Genomic DNA, 18,443 nt, shown 5'->3' with positions numbered 1-18,443 from the left:
AGCCAGCAATTGGAGATGATGCGAGTTATAGTCCAGCAACATCTGGTGGGCCAGATTCCCCATCCTGCATCTACCCAATGATTTGTACTGAGTCTCCAACATATTAACATAAATTGGGAACTGCTTAAATCCCTCTATGAACCCCTACCCCACACAATTTGAGATACCAGAGCCACTCTCTAGACCACAGAATCTTGATGTTTTCTCCTTTGTTTTCAACTTTAACAGAACCTGGTATAATTGAGAAATGTGTTTTCAAGTTTCTGTGTCTTTAATCAAAATCTGCTCGCTTGCAGTGAATTTCCTAGTCAAAGCTACACCCAACAATCCGCTTACCAAGCTCTCCAGGCGTTTGGCAACGATTGACGCAAATCTTTGTTCTCCAGCCAGTTCAGATATTAGGAAGACATATTCTGGTGCGGTCACTTGGTTGGACCTGTGAGTTCGGCCTGGATAGGAAGAAAAAGAGGTTTTGTTCACTCAAGTCACCCAGCATCAGCCACCCATTCTCAAAAATATTGGATAGGAAAACAAAGGTATATTTGGAGGCCACGTTCTTCACAACAATAAAATAAATGATTCAATTAACCATCTCAAACTGTTTTCCAGGGAATTCTGTGGTTCCTTACAAATTAATAAGAGGTTTATTTTATGATTATAAAAACATTTCTTTACTGCCACATCATAAAATACCAGGGTGGGGTATAACAGCAGAATAGAAAACACTATGAAAACAACAATACATATAATAAATTGAGCAGCTGATCAAAAATTTTAAAATTCAACAGCCACACAGGCCTGCCAAGAAAAAAAGCTTCCTCTGTGAAAATCAGGAATAGCCAATAGCTTGCTAACTGCTATCATATCCTCCTTTCAGTATACAACCACAGACACGGGTGGTGCTGTGGTCTAAGCCACTGAGCCTTTTGGGCTTGCTGATTGGAAGGTCATCATTTTGAATCTGTGCTACAGGGTGAGCCCCCGTTGCTCTGTTCCACCTCCTGCCAACATAGCTGCTCAAAAGCATGCCAGTGCAAGTAGTAAATAGGTCCTGCTGCAGCAGGAATGTAAACGGCGTTTCCGTGCGCTCTGGCTTCTGCCGTGGTGTACTGTAGCGCCAGAAGCGGTTTAGACTTAGAAAGCTGTCTGTGAACAAACATCAGATCCCCTGGCCTGAAGCAAAATGAGTGCCACACCCCATAGTCAGTTCATATGAGGCACAACAGGCCTAGGAAATGTACACTGGTGGGATAAGACCCCACACACACCAAGAAGGGAACACAATCCACAAACACCAGAACCTGTCCAAACCCCATGTTCATTGCCAAAAATAGTCTGGACATAGTATTGACTTGAAAGAAAGAAAGACCACTCTCTGCGGAGTGGACAACACCAGGCCTAAGCAAATTTGAATCACTCTATCCTTGGAGCTAGTAGGAGGACTAACTCTTGAAGACAAACAATTTTTATTGAACTATGAAGATTCAACTTGCTTGTGTTTGAAGTTACATTTTGGCTCAGATATACCCTAAGTAAAGAAACAAGAATTTAAACTTTACTTTTTAAGGAAACTGTTTTAGAAGTGAATACTTAACTGCCTTGCAAGTCACTTCTTCCATAGACACAGATTGAATTGTGTTCAGTAGTTTGTCTCTGTGGCAATGGAAATACAACTCAAACTAGACAGAACTAGAAAACTCTGTTCGAAGAATCCTACCATTATGTACAGATCAATGTGTCGTCAGATTTCATTATCTTCTGGTACTGTGCAAAACCTAGCATAGACTGAACTCTAGTTTACTTATCAGAACACTATGTAATTTGAGAGCCTACACACATCTGTTTAGCAGCATTGCAAAAATAGGCTACTCAGCTAAAACTCTCTTACTGCAAATCTTACTCAACATTATGTGCCTGACAAAGAAGCATCATTTCCAAGTAAAGCCAAGACAAAACTGCTTACCAAACTGCTGTATTGCCCTATCTGCACTCCACGGCAACTCCAGAGTCATATGTACCCTTCGCCTCTGGTTCTTGGCTCGTCGATCTGCTTGCAATGAAATACCAGAGCTGGCTGCTTCCGAAATGATGGCAATATTCTTTAAGAGAGAAAGAATGGAAAGGTTGGATTTTTAAATTAAGTCTATGGACTGTAATTCAAAAGGCAGATCACATTCTTTGCATGCAGAAGGGATCTCCAAGTCACCTTTAATGAAACAGAAGTTACATGTGTTTTATCTCTATTTTACCTCTTTAGCTACTATTAACTTTAATAATCTTTTGAATGTTTTAAGTAACTGTTTTAACAGTCTTTTATCGAGAACAGAGTCAGAGGTTTCCTGTTACTGTTCTGCTCTTGTTTGATAGAGACCATCTTGGCTTTGAGTCCTGGAAGACCTGCAGGCCTTGTCCACCTGTCCTGGGAGGGCAGGACCCTGACTGACTCCAGCTACAAGAGGTGAGGCTGCTGAAGAGGACAGGGACCATTTTGGCTGTATCTTAGTGCAGACCCAACCAAAATACTGCCAAGAATTCCCTGACATCTGTCCATCTATTTTATATGAATCTTTCCTTGAGAACTGATGTAGAGTAACGAAAATGGTTACCTTATCTCCATCCATGAATCTTTGCTTCTCTGTGATGTTTAGGATTTCAACAGGAACATCTAGCTCAGACCTGGACTCGTAAGAAATGCTGCCATCATCATTACTCACGACTCTCCCTTTGCGACCTGTCATCTTGGGAAGAATGACCTGTTTTAGCATGCTAAATAGTGCTTTTAGGAATCTATTAAATACTTCCAAGCAATTTCACATGCACTCAAGAGAAAGCTTGTATGATTAAACATGCTGCCCATTTCTAGCAGAGTTTGTGTCCAAAGCCTGACTCGCCCTAACAAACGTTTAGGTTAAGATAAATTCTGGTTTCCTTATTCTCCTCATGTGTCCTGATAACACCTGAAGGCTCACTCCAACGGAAGTAAGAACTGAGGGGTTGGTGGGTTTGGGGTGAAATAGTGACCGGTCAGAAGCCAGTGAGTTATTTTTAAAGGGACACGGAAGAACTTGTGTTTAATAACTTCTCTATGAACAAAAGGTTGCTTTTGCAACTGTTTGGTTTTTCCTATTTGACAAAAGAGGGGGAGCAGGGAAGTCAGGACAGTAGTGCTGGCTTTCTAAAACACCTACATGCTGAAGACATCCAAGTCTACTTCTCTACCCAATAACTTTTGCCTTCCATTCAATTCCTTATCTATTAGTGTCTTATATTTCCACTTGGAAGCATCATCACCTAAAGCTCAGGATATCCCAAACTCTGGACTTCCAATCACTGAAGGCAATACCTTCTTTCTTTATTGACAATGTCACCATCCGTGTTGTTGATATAAGAGAGAGAGAGAGAGAGTGAAAGAAAGGGCGGGTGGACAGGCAGTTCTCATCAACAGTTGCCCAGAAGGGAATGTAATCCTCAGGCTAAAATAGGTTTGCTACCCCTGTTATTAGTGGAAGGTAGTTTGACTCTAGGCCAATTAATGCAAAGGCACTGGCATGAACATCACTAGGCTTTATTTTATAAAATTATGTTTTGGTTTATCAAATCTTTATTTAACTGCATTTAATGTTAAACATGATAAGGTATGTGGATGTTCTGTAGCAATTCCTGCTCTTATGTTTGCACACCATAACACCTCAAACTACAGGTCTGCTTCCCACACAGTTACTTGAGTTCCAGCACCTACCTCAGCCACATTCTCAGGACCACCCAGTTCATCTATAAGTTCATCCAGTGTATTAGGAGGAAGATCTTCTGATAGTTTTTCCAATTTATCAAGCAATTCCTTTTTCATCTGCTGGGCTCTCTCAACAGCATCCTGACTTGTTACATAGCTGGTATGTGTATTACTGTTAGCTGCAGCATATATATAAAAAAAGGAATGGTGGTGTTTAGAAATGTGAAAGTGTTGTTTCCCTTGCTGGAAGGAGCATTCTGGCTTCAAAAGCCAATTCAGAAGCTGCACATTCAACATACCAGACGTATTTGTAGTAGAGGAGGTAACTACTGTGGAAGAAAGAGAACTGGGCCGTTTGGATCCAAGTCCAGACGCTAGTAAGGCACTCTGAATGGAATCTGGGTCTATGCTTTTCTTTTTTTTCTTTTCTTTATTTTTTTTATGTTCTTTCCTAATTAGCCAGGGGTCTGAAAAAAAATAAAATGTATTAAAGGAGGAAAAAAGGCTTCTGGAAAAATATGAAAATTATGCACCAGAGCAATTTCTTTTGTAGGTAAATCTTGTATCAGCTTAATGAAAAACAGTACAATTGTAACTTATGCACATTTAACACATGCGGTTTCAGCTCTATGTGGTTAAAGGTTGGCCGGCTGAAATCACACAAATTAAATGTATAGAAATGTATGGAAAGCAGAAAGCTTAAAAGATCTTTTGTGCAGGGTTTTCCCAGCACAGAAGCTTCCAAGCCTTGCTTACATGGCTCTTGCAAGATCTTGTGGGAACTTGAACAGCCTCTTGAACTTGAACTCTCTTATGAGAGCACTCCAGAGCTTGAACAAGAGTATTCCAGAACTGATCAAGGCCCACTTACTAGATGGCTCCAGAAAGGTAAGGATGCTTGCATGGCGAGTAGTTCAAGTATACATGCTTGTGTGTATATCCCTGGAGCGTAATCCCCCCACAAAATGTGATGGTACTATACTCAGCCTCCGCAAAGTAATACTACAGTGAATAGTGGCAGCACATGCAACAAAGCAACAATTGAAAAGAAATACTAAATTACATGATACCCATTATTATCTCACCATCTTCATCATCCTCGCTAGATTCATCCTTAAATGGGTTGAAGTCATCATCTTCCCCAGAGCTTAAAAACCTGGAGCTCTCATTGTCACTCTCTTCATTGTCCGAGATGTCCGACTCACTGTAGCTTTCATCAGAACTGCTCCCAGCTAGCCCGCCAGTTTTACGCGCTTTCTTGGCTTCTCTGCTTATTTCTTCACCTTTTTCATATGAAAAGTAATTAAGAGGTGGCTATCACTGAGTGGCATTTACCCCCACTATTCTCTCTATGGGTTGTTAGCTAAGACTTTGTAGATTTTTTATTATTTATGTATGTTTAACAAGGTGGAAAACCATATCAAAAAAAAAGAAAAAAAGAAAAAAAGAAAAAAAGAAAAAGGGGGGAAAGGGTCTTGTTGTATTCCTTGCACATTAACAGGCTTCCTTTCAAGTTTTCTTCAAAGTATAAAATTACAGCTTCACTGGAACTGATAAAAAAGGGCTGGAGATGAGAGCACCTCACAGGACATTGCCAAGTTTACAAGCCAAATGTTAAAAACCCAAGGTCGTACGTATGTGTGTGAGTTTTCCTTTGCTTGTTCTAACTGTATGGAGACTTTTCCTGTAACAAGTCATGATATTTCACTGCTGTTATCACCTACTGTACCAATTATAATATTTTACACAAAGTTAAGGAGCTGGAGAGAAGGGTCCTCATGGGAGCAAAGCAGTTTAAGACCCTGGTCACTCTGATGTGGAAACTGGGATGGGAGGCATATATAACAGCAGGGGTTGCTGAAGGTTCTATTGTTTGTTGTGGTGCAGCAGGACTATTAAGTCCCTATATAGTAAGAATGAGCAGTGCAAAGCCCTCTGCAATCAATTTCTGAACACTCAAAATTAAATGAGCACCACTTACAAAAGGGGTGGTTCAAATGAGATTTGCTTTTCACATCTCTTGATATTTAAATCAGTTCAGGCATTAGAGAAAGTGACAAACATAGTAAGTATTTCAGACAAAAAGCTTCACAGCAGAAGACAGACGCTATGGTCTGTTCAAATAAGGAAGAACTTGCAGCTGAGTGTGGGTAAAAATCAGTGTACCGGTAGCTTGAATTAGTTCTTCAGTGACCCAGTGCCAAGACTCCCTGCTCTATACAATTGCTGATTAGTCTTCCTTGCACACCTGTGAACACAGTTACTTGCCAATACTGCTAGATTGTCCTATTTCATTTCATCTGTATCCAATATTCAAGGTGGCGTACATGGCTCTTCCCCTCATTTGCTCCCCACAACAACCCTGTAAGGTAGGTTAGAATGAGAAACAGGCCCAAGTTCACCCAGTGAGCTTCATGGCCAAGTGGGGATCTGAAACTTGGTCTCCCAGGTCCTAGTCCAAAACTCTAACCACTATCTTAACTATATTAGAATAGCATTACAACTATGTACCTTTGCGTTTCTTCATTTTGTCCTCCTTGCAAGGGCTGTCTCTAGGAGAGTTGTTATTACTTTGAGCAGACAAGTCGATTCCCAGCAAGCTAAAAAGCTTCTTCCTGTCAGGAGCTGGGAAATGTTTCTCAATGAGAGACTGAAATACTCCCCTGCAGATTTAAAAAAGAAAAAAAACAGTTTTGCTTGGTTGAATGGGCAACCTAAAAATTCTCTTCTCCCAGCATTTTTAAATGCTGCTGTTTATGTAGTATCTTCTTGAAGGTCTGACTTGTTTCAGGCAGATGCTATTAAATCTCAATTCAGTCTGAACTGCCGCACCAAGAGCGGCAATGAATCAGATGGGGACTGGTTAGTCTTGGGTCAATACAGTTCAAAAGAAGACCATCCACAGTACTGCATCATGGCAGAAAATTATGAAGGACCATGACTTGGCATGTGAGAGTCACTGAAAGCACACTATATTATATGCTGCTTGAACAAAGACCAATCAACTAAGAAACCAAAGACCTTAGAAACCATCTCCCCTCTTACATGAAATTGCAATTTCCACAGCTCCAGAGGCAAACCGATCACAGAAAGTAATAGTACCACTTTATTCTGCCTTGATCAGACCACACTAAGAGCACTGTGTCCAGTTCTGGGCACCACAAGTTAAGGATACTGACAAGCTGGAATGTATGCAGAGGAGGGTGATCAAGATTATTGACGTTCTGGAAAGCAGGCCTTATGAGGAATGTTTGGGGGAGTTGGGTAAGCTTAGCATGGAAAAGAGGAGACTATGATAGCCATCTTCATATATCTAAGGGCTGTCAAAAGCTGTAGCAAGCTTGTTTTCTCCTGCTCAAGAGGGCAGGACCCAAACCAATAGATTCAAGTTACAAGAAAGGAGATTACGACTAAACATCAGAAATAACTTTTTGACAGAGCTGTTGGGCAGCGGAATGGACTCTTTCAGGAGTTGTTGGGCTCTCCTTCCTTGGAGGTTTTTAAGCAGAGGTTGGGTGGCCATCTGCCATGGATGCCTTAGCTGAGATTCCTGCATTGAAGTGGGCTGGACTAGATGACCCTCAGGGTCCCTTCCAACTCTACAATTCTAATATTCTATAAACAATGATGCAGCAGAAGGCTGCATAATTAAAAGAACATTTTGCAGTCAGAGATGAGATTTTTAAAAATAACTTAAAATCAGCCTACAAGGTGCCGCTATACCCAGCAAAGTCACTGTGCAAGTCGCATGGCTTCTGCTTCTTTTTGTCCCACAACCCACATACACCTCAGGTCTGCTCCCAGGGTTCCTCCCAATACACCAGAGCAATCTGGGGTGTGCAGGGGAAGGATGCTCTGGTGTGGAAGCAAAGGTTGCTCTACTTATGCAATGACTTTGCTGGATACAACCCAGTGAATACATGAACTTATGTACAGCACCTATAATGAAAGTAAAGAAACTTGTAGCAGTTATGCGATGATTTTAGAGCTGGCACGAACTTTTCCTCAGGATAAAAGATCCAATTAAGTTCTGTAATATTCTTTCCTATTGTTCTCAATCACTGTACACTCTCATTCGGATTCAAAGAGTTTCCAGAAATTCTGATTGCTTGGGGTGAAGAAAAAAGGCAGCTGCTGGACAAACATCTCCGACATTTGCAGTTTTCAAACAGCATTGAAAGACTAAGTGCAGTTGATTAGCCTGCCCTCTTCCTCCTCCACTTTAGCGAGCCCTCCCTCCCTTCATGTTCATTTTTTAGTAAGCTTGCTGGCGAAACCTATATTGATTTTTATTGTACACTTCTCTGCATTTTACAAGAACCTGAAAAACTAAGTTACTTCTCCCAGATTTGTATGACTGATAGGAGACTTACTTTGCTGTGGAAACAAAGTCGTTCAGTTCCCCACCACCTTCTTCCAAAGCTTCTAAGGTTCTTGCTTCCCCTGTGGACTGCAACCCAATGACTACACACTGGAAAGAGAAAAGGACACTCAGTTTAAAGCTCTTCCAAATATACAAAGCATATCCAACCCCACCCATCCACACACATCCGGTCACTCTGACATTCCCCTGAGAAAATGAAGCCATGTTTTGAAAACATTCTAGAGTCAAGGCCAACCTGAAACTTACTTTGCCATTCTTTATTTCTTCTCGTGCTAGCTGTACCACCCTTTTCACTTTGGAAGCTATGCAGAGGTATTTGAAGAATCTCTGGTGGGCAGACCAGAACTGGCCCCACATAGACTTCTTCATCCGCTGCTCAGCATCAATGAGGTCGGCTGCTTGCTGGAATTTCTCCCTGGCACTTACCCACTGAAAAAGGAACACCAGAAATTTTTCTATAAGTAAACATGATGAACTTCTACGGTGTAACTTTACCATCACAGCAGGATTAACCTGAGATGATTTGTCCAAGAATGTTTCAGTTTATCACAGTTGTTTTCTAACTTGCTACCTTCAGGGAATCAAGGATGTATTGTTCTAAGGTGCTTAGTCAATTCAGAAAGAGTGCTGCCAATAACTACAGGACCTCAGCGTTGCCTTCTATGAGTTGAATACACCCTAAAATGGGAGACGGAACCTGGTGCCCTCCAGATGTTGGACTACAACTTTGATCTTCTCTAATAACTGTCCATGCCGGCTGGCGCTGACAGGAGTTAGAAATCCAACATCTGGAGAGCCACAGACTCTCCATCCCCACCCAAGAATATACCCCATGATAAAACAATGCCAAAGAAGACTAGCAACAATGAGTCTCCTGTCTTTCAGGGAAACTCACTCACTGCACTGATCTTCTCATTGAGGAGTCCCAGGATTCCCTCTAAACTACTGCACTATAGAATGATCGCTGTAACTTTGTTCAAATCAATAATTTTATCATTAGTGCTTTTAATCTGACTCTGAAGACTGCAGTTACATTATGATGTACAAGACACACACACCTGAATATTTAAAAGTCAGGACAAGTGACAGCCATCTCTTACAGGCTTTACAAATATGCATTGAGAGGTCCAGTAAAAAAAACGCATTTTCAAAGGATGGGAAACACATCAGTGATAAAATAATAAAATAACTTATTTGAAACATTTAAAAACATGTTCTCCTATCTTCTTTCTAAGCCTTCACCAATAAGAGCATGAAAACCAACTTTTCAAGGAAATATTTTTATTTCCATAGTACAAGCATGTCTCAATCCAGAGAATTTACACATAGCACTGAAATCAATGGGATAAGTTAGCCATGACTAATTTGAATTATTTAAAATATTATTTATTATTGTAATATCAATCTCACGTGTAGAATAAATAAATTTAAAACACACTACTTAAAGAATCAAGTGGTATTAGTCTTAACAGGCAACATTAAATTAACAGGCTTCAAATACCCAACAAACAGCAATGTCTTCAGTTGATAATGATAATGGTAATGTGTCAGGTGGAAGAAGTTCCCCAACTGGAGCATCAGCACCAAGAAGGATCTTTCTCAGGTTACTGCATCATATGCTTCAACATATGTGGAGGGCCGCCACCACAAACCTTAACACAACCCTTTAGGTAAGAGCAGAACCACTGTACTGCCAACTGCCAACCTACACAGCCAATCTAGCAAAATACCACGGGTGTTGGTATTAAGAGCTGCTGAGAGATCAAAGAGGAGAAAGAGGGTGGCACCTCCCCTTCCGCCCTCCATGAGAGCAGCCAGGGCTGACTCAGTCCCTAACTCAGGCCTGAACCCCAACTGGAATGAGTCCAGATAATCTGTATCCTTCAATAACATCCGGATGGCCATCACCCTCTTGAGCACCTTCCCCAAGAACATGTGCAACTGGGCAACAGCTTTTACAAACTGCTGGGTTCACTCTCCCCACCACCACCAACCGAGGAGCAGGCACACTACTGCATCTTTAAGAGTGGCAGTTACCTCCCCATCCTGCAAATATTCATTTACCACACCTTGGACCCACCTGGTCAGCCACCCTACACCAGTCTGGATTAGGGTCTGTGTGTTCAACTACAATTCAAAAGGTACAGTGCCTAGTTTAACATGTAAAATGCTGTATTTAAATACACTTACCATTTTTACAGATTTATTATACATTTTAACATAGTGATGTGAAAGCTGAACCTCATCAATTTTGAAGGTTACACCCGAAAAGCTCAGCTGCCTTGCTATATACATTCCTCGTAGCTTCATATCCATAGCAACAATTTCCATGGCACCTACACCTCTGAAAACAAACAAACAGAAAGGAACCACCAAGGTAATTTATAAGATGGAAATTATTTTAAAATAGAGAATTCTTGGATTTATTAGGGAAAGCTAATGTTGTATTAAAGCCTGATTAAATATGATTTTTCAATGGAACAAATATCTTCAAGCACTATCACAAAATGACACCACCACCAGACTGAGTTGCAAGCACCATATTTTAAAAACACACTATAGACATGAGAAGAGAGAATCTGTCAAGCTTTCTATTATTTACATCAATGGACGACATGGACTTTGCCTCAAATAAGAAAGTGTGGTGTTTTATGTCTGATTCTTATACCACAGTGATATTTTAGTATGGTGGCATATAGATACTTTTTTTAAAAAATAAAACTTCCAAGTGACACAATGCAATGCAGTATCTGCTTTTGAAGGTAGAAATGGGTCCTTTACTTGCCATCATTGACAGAGACCTCTACAGACAAGATCATCCCACAACTGCTTTTGCATCTCTAGGAAGTCTGGCACTGAACTGAATAGTCTTCACATTTAGGTATTCTACTTACAAGCATGAATTTTGAATAAGGCAATTCACTATATTTCACTAGAAAGCATTTCAGATTTTCCTACAGCAAGTCTCCATTTTGTTTCATGCAGCTCCCCAGATTTAGTATAGTATCAGTTTCATTTCTGAGTCACATGAAATACTCCTCCCTCCTCTGTCTAGGAATTAAACGTTTGTTCTTACATCCTCTGGCAAATAATGTTGCCTTCAAATTCAAGCCCTGAGTTGTCCCCCTAAAACAGGGAAATCTTCAAGAGCCATGTGCAACTTGATAACAAATAACACCTCATATGAAACTGTCTTATAGAGTCAGACCATTCCCATGAGCCATCTTACTGAGGATAACCATTTTCATGCTGGATCTTCTTCATATAAATCTTGAGCTCTACCACATAGCCTGCATATTATACAACAAGAGTTGACATATGGAGTCAACAACTTACCTTCTTTCAACAGCCTGAATAAAGTCACTGAACTCCCTAAATGGAGTTCCTTCACCCCATATCCCAAGGCGGTTCATATATGCCATATTGCGTGGCTCAGATGCACCTGAAAACAAATATCTAGATTAAATTTCATACCTTTCCACCAACTTAAGTAACAAAACAACAACACATTTAAAACAGAGTACATACCTGTGGCACTAGCATAGACTACTCTGGCTTTTGGAAGTTTATTCTGCAGCTCCAGAACCGCCAAACCTGTCTTAGTTGGTTTTGACGACCCAACAGGACAAAGATTTTTAGCCTTGTGACATTCATCAAATACTATCTGAACATATTGTTAAGGAATAGACATTAATAATAAAAATAATCTTACTCCCAAGGAAGTTTTGACTTACAGTGAAACAGAAAGATTGGTCATAATGTTACCCAATTATAAATAAATAATGCAGCACAATCCTAAGCACTTCTCCTTGCAAGTGAGCCTCACTATGTTCAGTTGGACTTTCTCCCAGATAAACTGGATAGGGTTGCAACAGCAGCCGATTAATCATACAAGTTTTAGTCAATCAAATGTGCATATTGGTTGTTTTGGTATGACATATATATGCATGTGTTTCAGTGGACACCTTGTAAGATCATTCCTTCTATTTGGAAGAGAATGAGGAACACCTCAAAACAATGTTTAACATACACAGTTTTTAGAAGTTTTTGCAAGTAAGAAAAGGTGCTCCATCTGGACAATCAACTAAGAGCTAAAAAGTCAATCAAATACTGCAGCTTAAAGATCAGTTTAGCTTTTTATTAATTAACTAGACATCCATGTCTTTACATTTAATTATAAATACAAAAGTTTGACTGCTTGGAAACACTTCTACACTTGACAGATGTCTTTCCCAAGTGACTGAGAGTCCAATAATTTAAAATCAGCAAGACACACATGCTTAAGAAAGTGAGTGCAGGCACAGGTTTAAAGAGCTATGGGAAGAGTCTGTTATTGTACCAAGTTAGAACACTGAAAAGATACAACTCCATCAAAGTCATCTCCGCACCAGTGAAGAAGTTGTTTGAGCCTGGTTTTATATTTACCCCCGGACTGACTTTCTCCAATAAGAGAGGAATAGGTGGCAAATATGACACCTTTCTTCACACTCCCGTTGTGTTTTGAAGAAATTTTTCCATATTTGAACTAAAATAAAAATACCATATTAGTATAAAAGACACCCTGCAACTGGCACAACTATTAGTTCCTTAAACTTCATTTACAAACCTGTACATCCAACATTCAATTTCCATCAATATAATTATTGTAAAGTTGCAACAGGATGCACATACCCAATATAAGCAACTATGTTAAGTGCAACACAGTGATCTTAATACCTATACTTTCTCCTACAAAGATCATACACATTTCCTCTATTTTTAAAGCTAAAGTTCAAATGAGAACTGTTCCTAATCTTGGCAAGTTTGTCCCTGTGCCACTTTTTGTTTCTGCTGAAATAGTTCCAATACCAAGACACATGGAGAAATGTTTTTTGCCTGAAATCTATGGTCACAAGTTACAATACCCTTTTATACTGTACAACCCTGGAAAATGCATTTCCTTAAAGGAAAGGACAGCAAAAAGGTGGGCTAACTCCCAGCATTCAGTACACTATAGTAAGGGAAGAAGCCCAAATATTCAACCCTGCAAAGAGAATTAGACTTCTTTATTCAGCGTGAAAAGTGGCACTGGTATGGCACATTCAGTACAACTTTGCTCTTTATTAGAAATAGGGATACTGCAGGATTTTGTTTAGTACACATTTTTTAATGAACTGACTTGATTTGTACTTCCCAGACCAATACACAGATTGTAGCAGTTATCCTTCAGTTTTTGCACTTGTTCACATTTTGTGACAAAGTTCTTGGCCCAAACATGTTCCAAAATGCTTATTTTATAAGAAAAGAGTACAGTCATACCTCTTGTTAGGTTAGGTTCAGGTTACGTTCTTTCAGGATACGTCCTGCCACGACCCGGAAGTAACGGAACAGGTTACTTCCGGGTTTCGCCGGTTGCGCAGACGCTCAAAATGACGTCACATGCATGCGCAGAAGCGGCGAATCACGACCCATACACACGCGGGTTGCGTTCTGCTCATGTTACGAACGGGCTCCGGAACGGATCCCATTTGCAACCAGAGGTACCACTGTACTGTAGTGTGGTTAAGAAAATTCACAACTGATGCAGAACAGAGTGGATTTATGAGTGAACACATGCAAAACAGAAGTGGACTAGAAATAGATCTGTCCATTCCCAATTAGAAACCTGCACAAATGCAGTTCTTTCCAAAAACTTGTTACAATGTTATGCAGAGCTTCCACCCAGATCAATAAGACTCTTTTCCACTGTATATTTAACATCTAGTTGCCACTAACTCATTTGTTACTATTATCTTGCAAGTTTAATAACAGATTTGTTAAATCTATGAATGTCTAAGAGATAGTTAAGACATGGGAGACTCATGTAAATGATGTTTCATAAAACTAATCATATTAATTAATTAAGTCTAGCAAGATATCCAATGCTGTAAAGCAAAGGATTAAAGAAGCATTTCCCACAACTAAATTTGTTGAGAACTACAAATTTCAGTGGAAGAGTTCAGAAGCAAATTACTACCCAAATAAACTCAAGAAAGCTCAAGCAATTGTCATGTGTTTTAATAACTGGACACCCCCCACCCCAATCCTGAAGTGCTCATCAAGCCTGTAACAGTGTTCTAACACCATGCCAACATCTTGATTTTATAATACTGCACTGGAATAGCGGCATTGTAAGCAACTGTGTGCTATTATTGCAATTTAGGCAGGAAGGCAACAAAACCATAAACAGCAGGTTTTAGCATGTCTAAGATATACAGCATTCACATAACGTGCATCTCACACAAGCATACCTAATACTTTGCTTCAACTGTACATAGTAAAAAAATCCACACCTTGTTTAATGAATGAACCAAAATGTTTTTTGCTCCAATATCTCTCAGATCTCTTTCTGCATCATATTTCAAATCATTTGAAACGCTAAACCTAGGAGAGAGCAAACACAACTGTGAAGATACAGGCAAAAAAAATGTTAAGGATCTTGCTTGCCTAGCATTCCCCCCCCCCCTATTTAAGTGATCTCTACTTACCATACTGCCCTTTTTCTACCCAAGAGGTAGTTCTCATATATTATTCCAGCTATGGTCCTTCCTTTTCCTACACCTGCACCATCACCTATCAAGAAACCAGCTCTGTCTCCATTGGGTAGGAATGTTTCATGTTGCTGCAGAATGTTAAAAAAAGGAAGATAAAAGATTCAGTGACACACCAACCCCACACCTTCTATAGCTGAGCGGGAACTTTTTGTTTTGAGTAAACATGAAACCATGACATACCTGTGCTGCGTATGTAACAGCTTCAAGCTGCAATGCTGACAGCCAGCCACTATCAATACTCTCTTCAGGAATTGAAGACTTATACCAAACTTCTGGAGGGGTAACACTGGAGAGAGAACTGGTTTCTACCACTGGATCAGGATGACGCAGACCAATTTTTACTGTTTGTAGAATATAATACAAATATTATAGGCAACATCCGACCAGAGGTTACTTCAGCAAGATAAATTTTTAGTGACTCTAATTCAAACATTTGCTCTTTATAAAACTAAAGCTAAGAACTGCTCTAAATACAAGGCTCTTAATCTACAAAGCCAGCAAGAATTCTGAGGGTTTATGAAGTAAAGGGCAGAAACTAGAGTTCTATCTCAGTGTGACTCATGATTTATATACAGCCTTGTTTGCAAGATTTACATGTGATGGTACAGGCCTAGTCCTATCTCCTGAAGAAATGCAAGGGACTAAAGATGCTCCACAAAAAAATCAGATGCATGCAAAGCAACCACACTGCCTTAGACCACATGATAAAGCCACCTTGCTGAAGCTAATGAGGTTTGAGTTGGTAGAATGCCTGGATGGGAGATCCCATGTATGTCACCTTCAGCTCCATGATGGAAGATGCAAGACATAAATGTACTCAACACATGAAACAAACATCTGCTGATTGCTTACTTACTGATTGCTTGCTTACTCAAGCAAGAGGCAAAAATGCCCTGAAGAAATAATTCATTGAAGTGATATCCTAAAAGGAGCCTTGGATAAACACAAAGGCAATTCTGCCTATGCAAGGAATTCCCTCTTCTAAATTCCTGCATTTCCCCTTGGGCAGCACATACTTCCATTTGTGTAACTATCCAGTATGTTTTATTACATCATGCTAGCCCCCGCAACACTAGGACGAAAAACATCTAGAGATCTGTGGAGAGCGAAGAAGGCAGATGTTCACCGTGACATCTTGTATGGATGGTTCCCCCCTTTATGATTTTATTGTCTAAATTATGCCAATGAAGGCTGAATGAATGAATCTAGAGATTCGTTGAGACCCAGTCTTCAAATGAAAAGAGGCAGGAGATATAAAAATACACACTAGAACAATTATCTACTTACAAGAAAGATACTGGTATACCTATGTACTGTAGTTTAATATTTTTTAACAGTTGAATAACCTATACAGTTGAATAACATACACTTTATGGGCATGTACTCTGCATACGTCTCTGCATGACCCATTTCTTCTTCATCCTCTTCTTCAGGCTCTTCTTCCTCTTTTGCTACTGGAACTTTCTGCAGCAAAGATGAATATTTGTAAATTGTGTTGATACAGAAACAGCAACACTAAAGACTAATCAGCAAGATGGAGCCAAAAGACTCTGCTACACCAACAGAGAATAATGCTTATCTTTTAAAAGTGCTATGCCAGACTTCCAGTGTGCTGCAGGCTATGGTGGACAATGGGGTTCGCTCATCCTGAGCAACCCAACTGCTGCGAGGAGGCGGGAAGGGAGCACTGGCAAAGCACCTTCTCTAAAAAGCCCAAAAGGAAAATTCAGGTTCTGAAGGCTCCAGTGGTGTCTGGAACACCCTCTAGTAGCCCCCAAAGCTCCGGAGGGAGCCATGGGAGCTCTGAGATTGAGCACAGACACAAGGCACGATCAAGACCTCACAACAAAATGCTTCATTAAAGCATTTTGCCATTAAAGCAGCGACTTCTCTAAAAAGTAAAAGGAATTCGGGCCAATTTGGATATGGTCATTTAAAACAACAACAACAACATTTAATAAGAATATATCAATCGGATCCACACCCAGGAGGGAAAGAGGAGGGCCGCCCTGCAAGCAGCTATTGATCTGCATGGAATAAAATCTGCAGGGACTAAGAGAAGAATACATAAAATACCTGCTAATGATTTTTCTTTTTAAGCATTCCAGTGGATGAATCGAATTAACATTGTAATTTGAGCTAATACTGGATGCATAAATTTAAGGCTTTAAAGTTCTTTTCCTGCAAGCTTGCCAAACATTGGAAAGGTAAGAGAAGAAAGCAGGACGTGAACTTTGTGGATTATCAATACTTTAAAGAAACATCTTTATTTCATTTGTTTCTTTTTATGAACTAAATGAGACAGACACTGTATGTATGCATTTAAAATTTAAATATTAAATTGGGATTGGCTCGGAAATATTTTTAGAGCATGCCATAAATGGGTGGTTAAATATATTTATTATTGCGATTGTTGTTTCCATAATCATCATCATCATTATAAGGGTCCAATAGAAACCAGAAACAATTTGGAGGTGGGGTATTTATTTTTTTAAAATAAACCTAAATCTTGACAGCTGTAGGCACCTGTGAATATAGCTGGGTAAGGAATTCCCAAGTCACAGTACCACAAGAGAAAGGCTTTCCCTAATCTCTGGATAAGCAGAGCAAGACCTCAGTAGATCTTAAGGAGTAGACTTATTTGTTACAGGAGCAGGGCACTCCTTCAGTAGCTTCTATATTTGGATTCTGGGTGCAGGGAACTAAAATTTTCAAGAGCAGTGTTCAGTTAGAGAGCAATGTATACCTTGCTGCTGAGGAAGTTGCACCTACCATTGTAGGAGAAAAGCTTCTCATTTTCATGTCATTTATCCATATTCTTGCTACCTCTTTAGTAGATGCCTCCTTTTTTACAGTACCATTGCTTAGATCAGCTACAAAGAGAAAATTTCCAAGTTAATATATAACAAATTAAATTTTCTAGAATACAATCAAATCTTCTCTATAGTTGAATGCTGAGTCAGAGCATGTAAATTTCTGCCAATCTTAAACAAACAAACAAACAAACAAACAAACAAACGTTTCTCAACAGGTTCTGCCACAGCAACACTAAACAGGTTGCTGGCTGTTAGACCAGGGCTACTAGTGCAGGTGCCACCGTTAAATCAAACTTACATCTGGATCACCTTGAAGGGTGGGTTAAAGAGAGGAAGCCCAATTCCCAGTTTTAGCAGTGAAACCAAAGTTTATCTTACCTGATTTGGTGGCATTTACCACCATTGTAGAAACTACAATTATTTCTGGAAGAAAGTCAACATTTTGGGGTCTAAATAATTTTTACATTATTTAGATGAACACATAATTTAGCAGTCTCTCTTCATCCAAATCAATAATATGGCAATAGTACTCATCACTTGATATGATTCTGGGATGTGTATGTTATGTTCAAAGACTTGTAGAAATTATTTAATTTCCATGTGTCACATCCATGGCCCCTGGACAAAGTGTACTTAAAGAAAACAATTTCACCACATCTTTATGAATCAGAATGTAAGGCTAAAATGCAACTCTATTTTCACAGGAGATTTTCACAACAGGTAACAGCGTAAATGCTTTTTAACATTCATGTGCTTCTATGCCACCTAAGAAGAGTCTATTCATTCACAGAAATAATGCCCCCCTCCCGAGGAGTCTTTATCTTTCTGCAAGAGTTTGCTTTCCATCAGTCTGCATTTAGAGAAAATGAAACAGAGCAAGTATGTTCTAAACAAAAGTCCCGTTTGCAAAGGTACTCAAATGTAAACTTCATGACACAGGT

At 39.7% G+C, this 18,443-nt stretch overlaps 1 protein-coding gene across 1 annotated transcript in view; it reads right to left on the bottom strand.

Moving 5' to 3' along the window:
- The window catches only part of SBNO1 (strawberry notch homolog 1), a 37,170-nt gene that overhangs the window by 11,080 nt on the left and 7,647 nt on the right, over positions 1-18,443 (bottom strand). Inside the window, exons 5-22 of the mRNA XM_080985045.1 lie at positions 17,459-17,559; positions 16,054-16,150; positions 14,867-15,027; positions 14,621-14,754; positions 14,426-14,516; positions 12,478-12,639; positions 11,643-11,778; positions 11,451-11,556; positions 10,305-10,458; positions 8,361-8,543; positions 8,104-8,201; positions 6,242-6,393; positions 4,816-5,013; positions 4,030-4,197; positions 3,740-3,909; positions 2,607-2,738; positions 1,964-2,099; positions 337-449 (exon numbers count right to left, since the gene is read on the bottom strand). Of these exons, the coding sequence (XP_080841171.1) occupies positions 337-449; positions 1,964-2,099; positions 2,607-2,738; positions 3,740-3,909; positions 4,030-4,197; positions 4,816-5,013; positions 6,242-6,393; positions 8,104-8,201; positions 8,361-8,543; positions 10,305-10,458; positions 11,451-11,556; positions 11,643-11,778; positions 12,478-12,639; positions 14,426-14,516; positions 14,621-14,754; positions 14,867-15,027; positions 16,054-16,150; positions 17,459-17,559 (2,492 nt within the window). The remainder of the gene's footprint in view (positions 1-336; positions 450-1,963; positions 2,100-2,606; positions 2,739-3,739; positions 3,910-4,029; positions 4,198-4,815; positions 5,014-6,241; positions 6,394-8,103; positions 8,202-8,360; positions 8,544-10,304; positions 10,459-11,450; positions 11,557-11,642; positions 11,779-12,477; positions 12,640-14,425; positions 14,517-14,620; positions 14,755-14,866; positions 15,028-16,053; positions 16,151-17,458; positions 17,560-18,443) is intronic.

Source organism: Podarcis pityusensis (genome assembly GCF_964106645.2).
Source record: "Podarcis pityusensis genome assembly, chromosome: 16".
In the NCBI taxonomy this organism is placed as follows: Eukaryota; Metazoa; Chordata; class Lepidosauria; order Squamata; family Lacertidae; genus Podarcis; species Podarcis pityusensis.
The sequence above is the reverse complement of the archived record's forward strand: the minus strand, read 5'-3'. Positions and strand labels throughout refer to the sequence as shown.